Here is an 18899-nt window from a genome sequence, read left to right as displayed (position 1 = left end):
TATTTAAAATCCAATATAACGATAACTTAATATTCCACAAGTTAAGATACGAAAACAACTTAATGGTAAACACAAATCCTTTCACACAGAGCAAACAATTCACACTTTCACCTATCAGCACACCATTTCTCATGTCCTTTCCTTTGCATCTGTTAACCCTTCTCCTTAGAGCACCCAATTCACCAAGAAAAACTAGCTAATATTTATTCAACACTTCAGATTAATTTTAGGTATTACATGCTCTAAGTGACCCACTTTAGTACGCCGATACTGACTGAGACATATCTAGCCCATTATACTAAACTTTTTATATTATAATAATGAATTTCGGCTTGTATATACAGTTTGCATGTGACTACCTGGAAAATGCACTCTTTACCTCTGTAGTCTTAGCACCTATATAGTGACTAACACAAAACAGACGTATGATAAATGTTTGCAAAGTAAATCAATCAAGGATAAAAATGATAACTGATTTCTCTTTTCATCTTTAATTCTTATCACATTGATTAGAAAGTATTGGTTGAAATAAATGTAAAAGCTTCTAACTACTGATATTTATAGGTCTTTGGTGGTTTTAGTAAAACACATTTTATATATTTCCACTTAAGGCCTTTTCCATATGTGTAATGTGAAATTTAGCTTTAAATGCTGTTTTATGATCAATACTAACTCTTTCTAGCAGCATTTAATGAAAACAAATAGTGAAAAGGATAATGATCTCGATTTCAAACTCAATATTTAGCATGTGTGCACACTTAAAGTATCTGAACTTCCAACTCTATTAAAGTTATTAAAACAAATAAAACCATGCAATAAAGTTTAATAGATTACAATACCGCTTCCATTTTTAGACTTCTTTTGCCCTGGTTTCTTCTTTGAAGCAGGTGCTTCCGAGGGGGGAGTCGGCTGTTTAGTAACTGGGACAGGTTCTACTTTTTTGCATGGAATCTTTGATACATCACTTTCTTTGGTGACCTGCTCTTCTAGTACAGGCTTGTGTTTCTTTTCCTTCTTCTTTCTTTCTCTAACACTAGTTGGACTTTCAACCACATTCAATGGAACAGGTACAACTTGCTCATCTTCTACAGCCAAGGCATCAGATAATTTAAAGTCCCGGGGTACACTCTCAGAATCGGATTCATGGAGGTTTCCATTTTGGATTTCTTTCTTTTTATTCTTTTTCTTTTCCGCCTTCTTTTTATCGGTTTTGGTAGGAATAAGCTTTTGTTCTCTTTTCTGTTTTGCAAGAACTTCATCATATAATGTTTCTTTCATGAAAAGCCAGAAGAAGAGGAAAATTACTGTAATAACCACTGAAGGAATAAGAACAATAAAATATGTTGACTCATAAAACTCCATGGTGCCTTTGTTAATGTGATCCTATAAAACCTAAATGTGGGGGAAAAAAGAAAAAACAAAAACCTGGGTCAGTCTTATAAAAATTAAACACACAAAACCTCTGTTTTTTCAAGAGGTCTTCAGATTTAACCTGATCTACAAATCTAAACAGGTTAGTTTTTTAAATCATATACTTGATTACTTTACAGTTCAAATATACTATATACTGTAAAAAATTTTTTTTTGGTAACTAGGAATGTAAGACATCCTTCTATTTTTCAAGCATGTGAAAAGATTCTGACAGAAAAAAAGTTCATTTTTCCCAAAATATCTACTTTGATACTATCAGTATTTAGTTTTTCTCTTATTGTACGATGTTTATGAATATACTATATATGGAAATAAAGAGGCATTAACTACTAACACTCTAGATAGTCATTGAAAGTACACACTCTTAACAGCAAAGAAAATAAAGGGAGTTCATTCAGCTGTGAGCACCTTTATTCCAGCTAACCATTGCCTCATGATATGGTGGGATCCATCAAGAATATGGAAATAAAATAAAAATCAAAATGTTAGTCATTTGGCACTAAAATAAATTACAAATAAGCTGCTTCTCTTGATTTTTTTCCAAGGTAATGCTGTTGCTAAGTCGCTTCAGTCATGTCTGACTCTGTGCGACCCCACAGACGGCAGCGCACCAGGCTCCCCCGTCTCTGGGATTCTCCAGGCAAGAACACTGGAGCAGGTTGCCCTTTCCTTCTCCAATGCATGAAAGTAAAAAGTGAAAGTGAAGTCGCTCAGTCATGTCCGACCCTCAGCGACCCCATGGACTGCAGCCCACCAGGCTCCTCCGTCCATGGGATTTTCCAGGCAAGAGTACTGGAGTGGGGTGCCATTGCCTTCTCCTCTTACTGCAAAAAAGTTATACTTCAAAAACAAAATTGGTAATCCCATCCTATTACAACAATTTAAGCAAAATTTAAAGGATATTAATGTAACCCTGGACTACTAAGAGAAAGATTTAACAAGATGAAGGGGAGAGTGAATCACAGGCTAACAAAATACTAAAAAGAAACATATAGAATTGTTCTTCTCTAATAATTAATGAACTATCCAAAAATTTTTATTAGACAGATTTTATTATGCCTGTCACTGGTCAACCAAAAATTATTTTTAAAAGATGTTTTACGTTTGGATTTTGTTTAATATTACCATCCACAGGCTACAAAGCCTGTTCAATTTGGCTGAGGGTTAGGTTAGGGGAGAAAAAGGACAAAACAATGAGTTAGAACTCTATGGATTTTTGCTCTGAGGAAAGAAAAGAGGCTAAGACACTGAGCAGTAGCCAAAATGCTGGAAAAATGTCAAATCAAAGTCAGAAGGTCTTTGATGAATAGTAAGCTCCAGTCCATGCAGCATAAGTCTTTCTTAGGAGACAAAATCTATGACGAAGCAGATAAAGAAGCAAACCTTCAGAGAAACTCTGAAACACAGAACTCTGAAACCTTCAGAGAAACTCTGAAACCACAGAAACTCTGAAACACAGATTCCTGATGATTTTTCTACTTCCCTTTTCTAGGTCTCATATAAGGCTGGAAGAATCATGATTTCAGTCTTTAGATTTTCAGGAGATTCCCTTCATACAATTCAATGCCCCTTCATTTGAGCTCTCCTTCTGCATCTAGGAGGAGTCCAACCAAAACACCAAGGCAAATTTAAAGTCAAGAAAATGTTTGCATTGCTTTAATCCAATATTCCTGATGCTTTATCCCAAGACATGTACAAAGAAAAGCATATGTAAAGATGTTCAGGGCAATATTACATATAATAAGAAAAGCTGAGACTAAATACATAACATCAGAATGGGTTGAATTAACAAGTATCAACTCAATAAAATATTGCTGTTAAAACTGTAAATACTGAGACTACTAAATTCAATTAAATGCTGAATAATCAAAACCATAATTTTACTTGCAGGATCAAAATATCTCATGTATAATAAATAGGTCATTAAGATTAATATGTAAATTAAAGAACTGTGCAATAATCATGGGTGCAGTCTCACTTGTCTTAATACTTTAAAATTTGTTAGTTTAAGAAGAACTCACAAAGTTTTCAACTCTTTGTTTAAAAATGGCAAAATGAATAAGAACTACAGTAGTGATTAATATACCACAGTTCAGTTCAGTACAGTCGCCCGGTTGTGTCTGACTCTTTGCTACCCCATGGCCTGCAGCATGCCAGGCCTCCCTGTCCATCACCAACTCCCAGAGTTTACTCAAACTCATGTTCATTGAGTCAGTGATGCCATCCAACCATCTCATCCTCTGCTGTCCCCTTCTCCTTGCACCTTCAATCTTTCCCAACTTCAGGGATTTTTCAAATTAGTCAATTCTTCGCATCAGGTGGCCAAATATTGCAGTTTCAGCTTCAACATCAGTCCTTCCAATGAACACTCAGGACTGATCTCCTTTAGGATGGACTGGTTGGATCTCCTTACAGTCCAAAGGACTCTTAAGAGCCTTCTGCAACACCACAGCTCAAACCATCAAGTCTTTGGTGCTCAGCTTTCTTTACGGTCCAACTCTGACATCCCTATATGAGCACTGGAAAGACCATAGCCTTGACTAGACAGACCTTTGTTGGCAAAGTAATGTCTCTGATTTTTAATACGCTTTCTAGGTTGGTCATAACTTTCCTTCCAAGGAGTAAGCATCTTTTAATTTCATGGTGACTGCAATCACCATCTGCAGAAATTCTGGAGCCCAAAAAAACAAAGTCACTGACTGTTTCCACTGTTTCCCCATCTATTTGCCATGAAGTGATGGGACCGGATGCCATGACCTTAGATTTCTAAATGTTGAGCTTTAAGCCAACTTTTTCACTCTCCTCTTTCACTTTCATCAAGAGGCTCTTTAGTTCTTCTTAACTTTCTGCCATAATGGTGGTGTCATCTGCATATCTGAGGTTATTGATATTTCTCCTGGCAGTCTTGATTCCAGCTTGTGCTTCATCCAGTCCGGCATTTTGCATGATGTACTATGCATATAAGTTAAATAAGCAGGGTGACAATATACAGGCTTGATGTACTTCTTTTCCTATTTGGAACCAGTCTGTGGTTCCATGTCCAGTTCCAACTGTTGCTTCCTGACCTGCATAGAGATTTCTCAAGAGGCAGGTCAGGTGGTCTGGTATTCCCATCTCTTTCAGAATTTTCCACAGTTTATTGTGATCCACACAGTCAAAGGCTTTGACATAGTCAATAAAGCAGAAATAGATGTTTATCTGGAACTCTCTTCCTTTTCCCATGATCCGACGGATGTTGGCAATTTGGTCTCTGGTTCCTCTGCCTTTTCTAAAACCAGCTTGGACATCTGAAAGTTCACATATTGCTGAAGCCTGGCTTGGAGAATTTTGAGCATTACTTTACTAGCGTGTGAGATGAGTGCAATTGTGCGGTAGTTTGAGCATTCTTTGGCATTGCCTTTCTTTGGGATTGGAATAAAAACTGACCTTTTCCAGTCCTGTGGCCACTGCTGAGTTTTCCAAATTGGCTGGCATATTGCATGCAGCACTTTCACAGCATCATCTTTTAGGATTTGAAAGAGCTCAACTGGAATTCTATCACCTCCACTAGCTTTGTTTATAGTGATGCTTCCTAAGGCCCACTTGACTTCACATTCCAGGATGTCTGGCTCTAGGTGAGTGATCACACCATCGTGATTATCTGGGTCATGAAGATCTTTTTTGTACGGTTCTTCTGCGTATTCTTGCCACCTCTTCTTAATATCTTCTGCTTCTGTTAGGTCCATACCATTTCTGTCCTTTATTGTGCCCATCTTTGCATGAAATGCTCCCTTGGTATCTCTGATTTTGTTGAAGAGATCTCTAGTAGTTCCCATTCTATTGTCTTCCTCTATTTCTCTGTTCTGATCACTGAGGAAGGCTTTCTCATCTCTCCTTGCTATTCTTTGGAACTCTGCATTCAAATGGGTGTATCTTTCCTTTTCTCCTTTGCTTTTCACTTCTCTTCTTTTCACAGCTATTTGTAAGGCCTCCTCAGACAGCCATTTTGCTTTTTGGCATTTCTTTTTCTTGGGGATGGTCTTGATCCCTGTCTTCTGTACAATGTCATGAACCTTAGTCCATAGTTCTTCAGAAACTCTTATCAGATCTAGTCTCTTAAATCTATTTCTCATTTCCACTGTATAATCGTAAGGGATTTGATTTAGGTCATACCTGAATGGTCTACTGGTTTTCCCTACTTTTTTTCAATTTCAGTCTGAATTTGGCAATAAGGAGTTCAGGATCTGAGTTACAGTCAGCTCCCATTCTTGTTTTTGCTGACTGTATAGAGCTTCTCCATCTTGGGCTGCAAAGAATATAATCAATCTGATTTTGGTATTGACCATCTGGTGATGTCCATGTGTAGAATCCTCTCTTGTGTTGTTAGAAGAGGGTGTTTACTATGACCAGTGCATTCTCTTGGCAAAACTCTAGTAGTCTTTTCCCTGCTTCATTCTGTATTCCAGTTTTACATTATACCCATAGGTAGAAGCGTAATACAAAGCAGGGGGAAAGGTGCCAAGAAGGAACTGGGAATGAAATTCAGAGAAATACACGGAAAAGATGAAAGACAGAAAGATTTTTAAAGGAAGTAGTAGGGCGGGGGTGGCCAACTTAAAAGTGAAAGAAATGGGAAGGAGAAGTTGAGACAGAATTAATTTAACTCAAGATGATAGGAAGGGCTTCCCTGGTGGCTCAGAGTTTAAAGTGTCTGCCTGGAATGCAGGAGACCGGGATTTGATCCCTGGGTCGGGAAGATCCCCTGGAGAAGGAAATGGCAACCCACTCCAGTACTCTTGCCTGGAGAATCCCATGGAGGGAGGAGCCTGGTGGGCTACAGTCCATGAGGTGGCAAAGAGTCGGACAGGACTGAGCGACTTCACTTTCATTTTTCAAGACGACAGGAATCAGGTATCAAAGTCCATACTATCTAAGTCCATAGTAGCAATTCAACGTACATTTGTTGAGTTATTAATAGAAAAACATGGAGACAAGCAGAGTCTCAGACTATGAGATGACAGCAGAAGTCACCAATGCTAATTTCTTCCATATTATCACATTCCCTTTGTAATATTAAGGACCTTTTAACTTAATCACACCTTAAACTTTAAAAGAACACAATTTTAATGTAATTAACAGCTAACGGCAGTAGAGATGCCTCTGTCAAGTGAACCAAATTTTAAATAGACTTCCTCTAATTATACAACATGGGGCCAAATAGTTAATAAGTTTGCATTAGAAGAAATCACATAGTGAAGGCAAATATATTTAAAGGCCAAATGAGGAAATTAATAATCAACTAAAACTTAAATACATTTTACTTATTTTCTTACTATTTATCACATGCAATTAACATTTTTGAGCAATTACTTTATGCTAGAACTTTAAGCATCTATTGTGAATATCTCATTTAATTCTCAAAACCTTATTATCATTCCCATTTTAAAAACAAGGAAAGTGAGGCACTGAGGTTAAGTAACTTATCTAAAGCCACAAAGCTCAAAGTAGTAACATATAGATGTGAATCTTAAGAAATGTGGCCCTATAGCCCAGGATCTTAACCTATACTCTAAACATAAAGCAGAAGTGTCTTATAACTTAAACACAAAGTTTTTAAACACAAAACGCCTTTGTGTTTAAGTTATAAGACACTTCTGCTTTATGTTTAGAGTATAGGTATGTATGTGTACATACATACATAGAACATCTCCTCTACAACTCTGTAAAACCCCTCTAGCTTCTTCTCTGTTTTCCTCTTCCCATCTATGCTTATTCAAAGGGGATACTGTCACCATCCTTAGTCATCCACCACTTATTTACAGTCTAGTAGTACAATGAAGCACTACAATGAAGTCAAGAGTCCTGACTTTTGGTCCCAATTCTGACTTGGTTTTAGGGGTCTCTTCTTACACAGAGCTAAAGTCCAAACTACTTACATGATCTTGGAAATGCCAAGACAAAATATTTAAGCGGTCCCAAGTTGGTGGTACCCATAGTGCATGTGACAAAAATGAATGCACATCTTCTTTGCTGGGTTGCTCCCTCAAGCCAGGAAGCTCAAGATTCCCAAATACTGTCATTCAGATAAGAGCCCATAACACAAAATGACAGAACACGAGATAAGCCACCATGAGCAAGAGGCAACAGAAATAAACTAAGGAATCACATCCCTAAAGATTTAAGATACCTGAATTAGTAGATATAGATTATAACCTACACACATAAAGTAACTAAGAGGAAACTGGGGAATGAGTAAAAAATAGAAACTATCAAAAGTAATTAGGTAGATATGAATCAATTAGGACTTCTACAAATAAGTTACAATCAAAATTTAAAATCCAATGGATAGGTTAACACAAGTGCAAGGAAACCAATTAAAATGACTATTTCAATAGGCTAAATAGATCTGATAGGGTGAATTAAGTCAATGGAGATTAGAGGATGGTGAAAGTTAGGAAGGAATCTAAGACAACACCAATGCTTCCAGCTTGGAAGAAATCTGTAAACTATGAAATCACATGTCAAGTTCAAGAATACAGGAGTAAGTTTTTGTCTGGGAGTTCTAGATATGATTTTGAGAAATATAAACTATAACCAGATACGGAAGGTTAGCAGTCAACTAAGTAGACAAAACTAGCAGTAAAAAGCCACAGCAGACTCTAAATCGGGAAACCAAAAGGAATGACTTTCTACAAAGTCCAATTGCCCCTCCTTTCTAGTATCAAACCCAAAAAGTTTTGCCTTGTTCCTTTTATCAAATCTTCGCTTATCCCTCAAAACATAGCTCAAATCATTACAATGAAAGTATCTTTTCAACTACCATCTTCCACAACAGTCTATTAATTCACTTTGTATAGTTATTTTATCATCCATTAAGTGTAACACTGTTACACAATTTACATACAACTTATATACAGTACATGAGACAGGAACACACCTGACACATTTGAGCAAGAACAATAAAGACAAGTATAATGTACAAGAGGAAATGTAGTAAAAGATGAGGTTGAAGAGATCATTTGAAAGGGGCAGAGGACAAAGAATTGGAAGGACCATGGCTTAGAGAAAAAAATCACCAAGGGAATGAGGATAAACAGAGCCCAGGTCTCAAGACAGAGCCCCTGAACAATTGAGAATAAAATAAAAAGAAAATTAGGAGAATGTCACTCTGGTTGCTAAATGAATAAAATATATCAAGAAGGAGAGATGAATCAACTTTGTTAAATGGTGTTAGTAAATAAAGTACAATGAAAACTAGAAACTGACTACTGGATTTTAGCAACAGAGACATTAGTGGTAACTTGGACCAAAACAATAGAGTGGTGATCATCAAAACCTGACTGAAAAGAAGTGAAAAGTGAGAACTCCAGCAGATGAGACGACTCTGGAGATTTCCTATGAAGTAATAAAGAAAAGTGCAATGGAAGCTGGAGGGGAATATGAGGTTGGGAATTTGGTTTGTATAGGCAGAAGAAATTACAGCATGTTAATACACTGATCAAGATGATCCAGTAGAAGGGGAAAGTCTGATGAGGCAGGAGAGAGAGGGGTGAGGGACAACGTTTTCAAATGGCAAGAGGGAAAGAATTTGGTGTGCAACTAAAGAGACTGGCCTTAGATGGAAGCACAGACATCTAGGGAATATATAGGCCCAGGCAAGGAGGTCGATACAGTGTATAAGTCTGTGTAAATTATCCTCCTGATGCTACTATTTTCTTAATGAAATGGGAAAGTTATTAGTTCAGAGTAAGGGTAAAAAAGGGGGCACTGTCGGTCCTATAAAATACATTTTAATTATTATATGGCTAATATTTTATTTATAAATTTTGCTCACTTTATTCTCCACTTAAATTTAAAACCTGGAATGGAGAACACAAGATGTTTATCGGTACTGGACAAATAGATTCACTGACTTTAAATGAATCTATGATCTAGCTGATTAAGTACCTCAGATCAGATCAGTCACTCAGTCGTGTCTGACTCTTTGCGACCCCATGAATCGCAGCACACCAGGCCTCCCTGTCTATCACCAACTCCCCGAGTTCACTCAGACTCACGTCCAACAAGTCAGTGATGCCATCCAGCCATCTCATCCTCTGTCGTCCCCTTCTCCTCTTGCCCCCAACCCCTCCCAGCATCAGAGTCTTTTCCAATGAGTCAACTCTTCGCATGAGGTTAAGTACCTACAGAGCATCCAAAACAGAGCATAGGACTTGCCCGGTGGTCCAGCGGTTAAGAATCCGCCTGCTAATGCAGGGAACGAACACAAGTTCAATCCCTGGCCCAGGAAGATTCCACATGCTATGGGGAAACTGAGGCTGGCACCACAATACTGAAACCCACACGCCCTGGAACCCATGCTCCACAACAAGAGAGCGGCCAGAGAGGAGTCCAGCCCTGCGCAGCTAGAGCGAGCCAACGCGCAGCAACAGAGACCCAACAGAACCAAACAAAAGAGACACAACTTTAAAAACTAAAACAGGGTATAAAAACCGAACCTGAGTGTCAATGAGATCTACTCTTCCAGCTCAAGCACCATGCCTACAGATAGTTCTCCTCTTCCTAAAATCCTAGAGCATTTATTTTTATGTACATGTTCACAGAATTCTATGGGACAGGGCATAATAGTCTAGCAATTATAGAAACATAATATATTGCAGTGCAACGAAGATAAATGAAGAGAGAATAATAGAACTCAAAATCTAAAATAGATCCAAACTGATTTTTTTAATTTAGTTTATTGTAAATTATTTCAAATCAGTAGAGGAAAGGCTTGATCATTCAGATCAAATAAAGACATCCAGACAACTTAAAAAAATGTATAAAGTACTTCAAGAAAACACAAGAAAATAAGTGAATTCATCTTATATATTGCATAGCTGAAAAAGTTTAAAAGTTTACAAGTGTATTAAATCTACAATAAAATTTTTTTAAAACTTGATTCTACAAACCAATAAAAAAAAACAAATTAATCAATTCCTGAAAAGGCCATCAAAATACAAAAACTTATCTAAATTTCTATTCTCTAGTTTGTCACTACAACAAAATTATAACCGCCCCAGGGTCCATAATACAAGTATACAATTATCTTTTACAACAAGAGGAAAAGATTCAAACCAATCAAAAGATAAAATACTTTAACAAAGCAAACACTGAGTTGCCTAACATGGGAACTCCATTTACAACTTCCTAAAATTAACCTAACAGACTACACTGGAATCTTAAAGCTGAGGTGCAATTTCTCCTTGTATACTGCAACACATACTTATTTCTATGACTCACACCTTATTAACACATCCCTTAAATTATTTCAGCAATACCCAATCTAGAGTACTGCTACCCCAATCTGAAACAAATCCAACTAAAGCCAGAGATGAGTGATGAAATTCAATTTCTCCATTAGGTATCATGTCACAACACATGAAACTTCTATTGGTTCTCTTTTAACCATTCATTGTTTTCCCTTTAATACAAGACTAGATAAATCAGTTTGAACAGCTTCTCCAAAAAACTGAAATGGATCTGCATAGCTGGTAGCTTCTGAGAGTTATGCCAGTCCTTCAGATTTTTGCTTATCCATCAAGCCCGAACTAGTCCATTTTCTCAGGAAAAGACACTGTTCATTTTAAAACATATCCACAGGAAATAACCTGGTTAAGTTTATTCTGTAAAGAAAGCTAACTTAAGTTATACAAATTAAAAGCTTTACTACCAGAAACTTAATAATACATTTAAATAATTAGTATTTCAAATCAATACATAAAATCAGTTTCTAAAGATGATTATAAATCATCAAAATTGTTCAAAAAATTAACATTAGAACATGAAATTCATACCACTGATGTATCTGTAACACAGTTACACCATATACAGAAGACTTCCTTCCCCTAAAATCTACAGTCTTAAAATCTACTTCACAAGATCTCTAGGTTGGAAGAGGCCATCTAAGTCAACTACATCCCAGCTGAATGGTCAGTGATTTTATGCTTATTAGGAATAAACACCTCCCATAAGTTCCTTCTATAAAGACATTAGAATATTCTTCCTAGTTTTGATCCACAATCTTCCTCCCGTAACTTCTCCTTGTGGCCCTCTAACTGCCCTAAACCTCATCAACTGTGTCCAATTCCACTACCACAAGGCATTCCTAATAACTGATGCATGGTATTGATGAAATTTATCAACAAACAGAAAACATACTTCAAACCCTATCATCCTTTAGGAAAGTTTTGCCAGGGTGTTAAAGTGACAGCGTTTGTCACTCACTCACGTCTGACTCTGTGATGCCATGGACTATAACATGCCAGGCTCCTCTGTCCTGGAATTCTCCAGGCAAAAATCCTGGAGTGGGTAGCCATTCCCTTTTCCAGGGGATCTTACCAACCTAGGGATTGAAACCAGGTCTTCTGCACTGCAGACAGATTCTTTACCGTCTGAGCACCAGGGAAGTTAAAAAGTGTTAAGCTAAAGTTCATCGCCTTCGGTCACTCATCAATGAGGGTACTAAAATGATAAAATAATATATTTATTCTTGCCTATTTCCCAAAAAGACATAATACTTAATATCATTTCACAAACTAAACATGAAATGTAAATGACAAGATAAGAATGTCAAATACTATTCAAAAAACTCCAAGGGAACTATTGGAAAACTTCACTAGGAAACAAGAATGTTTACCTCTTGCCCAAAAACTGCCAAATAAATGTAATATAAAAAGCCCCAAATACGTGAGAAAATTTTACTATAATATCAGAGAGCCATTTCCAATCAATAAGTAAATCTATGATTTAATAAATAGTATCAGCATAAATGGTAGCCAATTTGGGGAAAAATTAAAGCCCCTAACTAAATTATTTATGGACCAAACTTTTAAAGGTTAAAAAATTAAACCATGAAAAATCAGAAGACAAATGTATTTCTTTTCATGTAAAATAATTTTGTTTGTAAAAGGTTTTTTCCCCCTATGTCTCATGTAATACTCAGAGCCATCAAGGAAAAAATGGAAAAAACTGACCCAGAAAACACTGTAAAGATTTTATGAAAAAATAAGGGACTAAACTCAAAAAAGACAAAGGTCTGGTAGCCTTAACTTACAAACATCAGCAAAAAATGTGAGAAAAAGATGAACACAAGACAGAAAGGTTAAAGGACACCTTTACAAGATTCCTAGAGGGGAAAAAGATATCCAACAAATATATATATATTTTATTGCAACCTCACTCATATTAAAGAAATGCAAATTAAAACAATGTTACCTTTTCCACCTTAAATTGGCAGGGAAGGAACATGTGGGAATGAGGGATTACCAAACAGGAATGAGGAAATTTTGGAGATGATGCATATGTACACCATCCTGATTGTGGTGATGGTTTCATCAGTGTACACATGTCAAAATTTATCATATTGTACACTTAAATACATGCAGTTCATTGTGTGTCAATTATACCTCTTATACCTCAATAAAACTGTATTTACAAAATTTGACATGAACTAGGAAGTATGTAAACCAGTATTCTCAGGTAGTGCTAACTTGGTTATAACTAATGCAATCTCCTAGACAGATATAAGAATAGTGCATACTCTTCAACAGAGAAAACTCCTTCTCTGGTAGTTTATTGTAATCACACAAATACAAAGACACACTAAAAAGAGTGTTCACTGTTAGTAAAGCAACTTTAAAATTAGAAAGAACCGTATGTCCAACATTAGGGAAATGATTAAATAACCTTACAGTAGGGCTTCACATGTAAAGTGGCAAGACATTCAAAAATATTGTAAATAAACCAAGTATACATAAAAAGCAAGTTGCACAAGGCTCAGATGGTAAAGAATCTGCCTGAAATGCAGGAGACCCAGGTTTTGATCCCTGGGTGGGGAAGATCCCCTGGAGAAGGAAATGGCAACCCACTCCAGTATTCTTGCCTGGAGAATTCCACAGACGGAGGAGTCTGGTAGGCACAGTCCATAGGACACAACTGAGCGACTATCACTACTACATACAGAGAAAATTCCCTTTTAAGTAACACAGTCATGCCCATACATGCTTAGAGAGCTCCTGAAAGGACACAACAGAAGCCATTAACTCTATGGTGACTTCTGGGTACGTGTCTGGTAACTTTTCATCTTAAATCTTTCAGAATGTTTACATTGTTTCCGCTGTGCGTATATTATTTTCATAATATAATTTAAGCTTAAACTGAATTCACTGTATTTTTAAATTATAAATTAAACCGTGATTTTAAAGCTAATTTAAGGACTCTATTTCTTAAATTGGAAGTGAAAACTCTTTCAATTAAACGTTACGGAAGTTGCTTTGTTTTGAAATAGACATGTTTTCTGGAAATTAAGGGAAATCCTGGGAGAGAGGAAATATGATATAGGAACTGAAAGTATTAATGGCCACTCAAGATTATCACAGGAAACACAAGGCTATAAGTTGGGGAAGTAGAAATGAGACAGGTACATAAAACTGGGACTTTTTAAGGGGTCCAAGTCAGCAAATGGCAACCCTCTCCAGTATTTTTGCCTGGAAAATCCCATGGAGAGAGGAGCCTGGTGGGCTCCCAATAGTCCACAGAGTCCCAAAGAGTCAGACACAACTGAGTGACTATATACATTATACACTCCAAGTCAGCAAAGGGTAAACTAAAGGAAAAGAAATGTCCATACTTCACACAAGGAAAAGAGAGAGCTTGCCTCCTTCGCCTACCACCCAACGGTTACACAAAAAGCTTTCATTAAGACTTTATAAGAGATGGGGCTTCCCTGGTGGTTCAGTGGTCAGGAAGCCACCTTCTAAGGCAGGGAACACAGGTTCAATCTCTGATGGGGAACTAAGGCCCTACACGTCACGGGGCAACTAAACCCTCACATCACCACTAGTGAGCCCTCAGGCCACAGCCGGAGAGCCCACACGCCACAACTACAGAGCCCACGAACTCTGGAACCCTCATGCCACAACTAGACCGCTGCACTCTACAGCCCATGTGCCACAACTAGAGAGAAGCCCAAAAGCTGCAATAAAGAGCCCACATAAGGAAAAAAAGACCCACGTGTCACAAGAAAGACTCAAGACAAACAAAAACAAACATGTTTTTCTTTAATCAAATTTAAAAAAAAAGATTTTATAGAACAGCCAAAATGGTGGAGTAGAAAGACCCTAAATTCACCTACCCTCATGAGCACACCAAATTCACAACTACCTGTAGAACAACCATCAATGAAAAAAACTGGAAACTACCCACAAAGATTTTCTATAACTAAAGACGTAAGGGCTTCTTCCCTGGTGGCTCAGACAGTAAAGAATCTGCTGCCAATACAGGAGACCCGGGTTTGATCCCTGGGTCAGGAAGATCCCCTGTAAAAAGGAATGGCTACCCACTCCAGTATTCTTTTCTGGAAAATTCCATGGACAGAGGAGCCTGGTGGGCTCCAGTCCAAAGGCACAGAGAAGGAACTACAGCGAGATCGGTAGGAGGAGCGGAGTTATGATACAATCAAATCCCATAATGTTCTGGGTGGGCAACCCACAAACTGGAAAATAACTGTATTGCAAAGGTTCTCCCAGAGGAGTTAAGAGTTCTTAGCCCTATGTCAAGGTTCTGGCAGTAGGTAGATGAGCCATCCAGAGGCCTTGGCTTTGAAGACCAATAGAGCTTAACTGCAGGAGCCCCCTGGGACTGGAGGAAACTAAAAACTTCATTCTTAAAGGCTGCACACAAAATCTCATGTGCACCAAGATCCAGGGCAAAAGCAGAGTTGATGGGAGCTAGGCTCAGACCCACCTGTCAGTCTTAGAGAGTCTATGAGAGAGGCAGGGGGCAGCTTCAGGGGGAGGTGAGGGGAGCGTATCTAAGAAAAAGAATCAGACTTAAAACCTATGGTAACAGTGCTATAGCTTTATAGAAGCCCTAAGCCTGGAGAGGAAAAAGGGCAAAAATCCAGCCTCACAGCAAATTTGAAATTAAAAATAATCCCTTAATATCAAATATCAAGCCAGTATTCACATCTCCCCAACTGCTGTGTAAATATTTTTTCAGTTATTCTGTATTGAATGATGTTTATTTCTTGTCTCCTTTCATTTGTCATCCCTTTATCTATTATTCAGTTTCTTGTAATCCGAGAATTGGGGGTTGGAAAAACCAGGTAGTTTTCTTGTAGAGATTCTCAGTATGAATTTTGTCGATGGAATCCCCACAGTGCTAACAAGTTTTTGTTTTTGTCTTTTCTATTTCCTATAAATTGGTAGTTAAATTTAAAGGCTAGATCAGATTTAGGATTATGACCTCAGTGCAAGACTAAGGCACAGACAGCGTGGCACATTTCCAAAAGTTTATTTATTTGGCTGCACCAGGTCTTAGTTGTGGCATCCGGGAACTTCATTCTTTTTGTTAAGCATGTGGGGTCTTTAGTTACAGCAAGAGAACTCTTAGTTGTGGCACATGGGATCTAGCTCCCTGACCAGGGATAGAACCTGGGTCCCTTGCGTTGGGAGCTCAGAATCTCAGCCACTGGAACACCAGGGAAGTCCCTCAATGTCTCCATGATGTTACCAACTACTGGAGATCTTTGCCTAGACATTATTCATCAGGAGATGCAAAATGGTGATATTCTAAGTCCATCCCCTCTTTCTTTCTTACCTAGAATACATCTACAGAAAAAAACTTCTCTTATGACCTATTTGGCTACCCTGAGATACAATTCATATAAGAAAAGTAGGATAAATGCTTATTTTTCTTTACTTAGCAAAATTGTTAAAATAATGTTAGCCCAACAGCAACTTTTTTAAAATTTTTAGCATTACGAACTTGAAGATTAAACATACAATTGACTAGCTTCAATTCATTAGTTATTGTCTTTACTGATATTCAAATTGTCCCCTTTTTTAATTTTAGTTTTTACATTGAAGTATAACTGAATTACAACGTTGTGTTAATTACTGCTGTACAGCAAAGTGACTCAATATATATACACATTCTCTTTCATATTCTTAGATTCCATATGGGCTATCAGAAGATACTGAACATAGCTTCCTGCACTATGCAGTAGGACCTTGTTGTTTATCCATTCCATACACATCAGTTCATAGCTTCTAATCCCAAACTCCCAATCAAACCCTCTCCCAGCCCTCCCACGTGTGTGTGTGTGTGTGTGTGTGTGTGTGTTAGCTGTGTCCAACTCTTTGTGACCCCATGGACTGTAGCCCTCCAGGCTCCTCTGTCCATGGGATTCTCCAGGCAAGAATACTGGACTGGGTTGCCATTCCCTTCTCCAGGGGATCTTTCCAATCCAGGGATTAAACCTGGGTCTCCCACACTGCAGGCAGATTCTTTACCCTCTGAGCCACCAGGGAAGTCCCTCCCCTTTGGAAACCACCAATCTACTCTCTGCGTCCCTGATTCTGTTTCTATTTCATAGATAGGTTCATTTGTGTCATATTTCAGATTCCACATGTAAGCTACTTCACTTAGTATTAAGACAGTCTCTCGTTGCATCCATGTTGCTGCAAATGGCATTAATGCATTCTGTTTTATGGCTGAGTAGTACTCTACTATATATATGTACCACATCTTCTTTATCCATTCTTCTGTTGGTGGACATTTAGATTGTTCCCATGTCTTAGCTGTTGTGAATACTGCTGCTATGAGCATACAGGTGCATGTATCTTCTTGAATTATAAGTTTGCCTGGATATATGCCCAGAAGGGCGACTGCTGGGTCACACGGTAATCCTATTTTCAGTTTTCTGAGGAACCTCCATATTCTTTTCCACAGTGCCTGCAGTAACTTACATTCCCACCAACAGTGTAAGAGGATTTCCTTTCCTCTAGAAATTTTTTAATAATTATATAAAATATATACATGGTTCCAGAATCAAGTATGAAGCAAAAGGGAAATTCAGAGCATAAACTGTACCCCTGTGCTCTTCTTAGGCTTCCCTCGTGGCTCAGATGGTAAAGAATTTGCCTGCAATGCAGGAGACTCAGGTTTGATCCCTGGCTTGGGAAGATTCCCTGGAGAAGGAAATGGCAACCCACTCTAGTATTCTTGCCTGGAGAATCCCACAGACAGAGGAGCCTACCAGCCTACAGTCCATGGGGTCACAAAGAGTTGGACACAACTGAGCTGCTTGCTTTGACCCATAGATTTTTCTGTGCTCTTCTACTCTATATTCCTCTCCATCATAGGAAACTGTCGTTTTAGATTTCATTCAATACTCCCCTAAACATGAGATCTCTCTACACATACACACACACCCTTACCTCCCTCTTTCTCAGTATATGATTTCATCTTAGAAACACTTCTATCCACCTTGCTTTCTCTTTTTAACTGCTTCAGAACAAACCTAGCTTGCAACTAGATGAAGAGTAAGCCAGGTAGAAACAGTTAAAAAAATAATAATTTTGAGGTGGGGGATGGAAAAAAGGTTTAAAAAAAAAAAAAAAACTCCACTCAAAATGTACTCAATAAATAAATAAACCAAAACACAGGAAGAAATTTAATAATGTGGGGAGGAAACAAAAATCAATAAAAACATGAATTCACACCAGATGGTATTAGTTTATGTAACAGTCTGACAAAGATTTTTAAATTTGAGCATGTTGAAGCTGTCAGAGTGATAAAGGAATCTTTTTACAAAATAGCAAAAAGATTATAAAACAAAAACTGAGACAAATGAAACAGGCAGGTGTATATGAAAAAGCAACTCCAAATCTAAGAAATGAAAATTGTAAATACTGCCATGTAGGCTCAACAGACAGAATAAACTCTTAATGGACAGAAGCAGAAGAAAAACATAAATTGCTACCCTAGTACAAGGCATAGAAAAATAAAGAGAAAAAAAACTGAAAGAACAATTAAAATACACAGAGGATAAACTAACAGACTCTAACATAGGTCAACCAAAAGAGAAGAAATTTGAGAAGTAATTGAAGTAAGTAACAAGTAAGAGAAGTACTGGAGAGTTATTAACATATTTAAAGAGCCGAGAATGTTCCAAAACTGAAAAAGATCTGAATCCTCAGATTGTATGTATACTCCAAGCTGGATACAGAGAAATAGGTCTACATTCACAGTGCACTACAATATAACCATAAAATATCAAGCACAAACAGTTGCAACTTTAAGAAAATAACTAACCAGACTACTTCACAACAAATGTCCTTAATAACTTCAGAAAACCACATGCAAACAATGGTATCACTGAAATGTTTACAAATTTTTAACTTCATATGGGGGTTGGGGGAGAGTGAAGACTTCAAAGTTTACTAGACAACCATTCATACCTTAATGCTCTTACACAATATTTACCTATGACTCTAAAAGCAAGGTGTGGACAGCACATAATACTAATAACTCAAAGATTTATTTCAAAAGTATCTACTAAATTCACACATTTTACTACTTAAAAAAACAAACTGAAATGCAAAGCAGTGGAATTTTGGAGAAAATACACCAGCAGCACAAAAGGGAAAAAACAAGAATCAACT

General features: G+C 37.5%; 1 protein-coding gene across 17 annotated transcripts in view; it reads right to left on the bottom strand.

Annotated features, from left to right (window-relative positions):
- The window catches only part of KTN1 (kinectin 1), a 112785-nt gene that overhangs the window by 81898 nt on the left and 11988 nt on the right, over positions 1-18899 (bottom strand). For all 17 annotated transcript variants that reach the window (XM_061428970.1, XM_061428968.1, XM_061428973.1 and 14 more), the window contains one exon: positions 840-1392. In XM_061428970.1, coding sequence (XP_061284954.1) covers positions 840-1362 — 523 coding nt within the window. In that variant the 5' untranslated portion in view covers positions 1363-1392. The remainder of the gene's footprint in view (positions 1-839; positions 1393-18899) is intronic.

Source organism: Bos javanicus, chromosome 10, assembly GCF_032452875.1.
Source record: "Bos javanicus breed banteng chromosome 10, ARS-OSU_banteng_1.0, whole genome shotgun sequence".
In the NCBI taxonomy this organism is placed as follows: domain Eukaryota; kingdom Metazoa; phylum Chordata; class Mammalia; order Artiodactyla; family Bovidae; genus Bos; species Bos javanicus.
The sequence above is the reverse complement of the archived record's forward strand: the minus strand, read 5'-3'. Positions and strand labels throughout refer to the sequence as shown.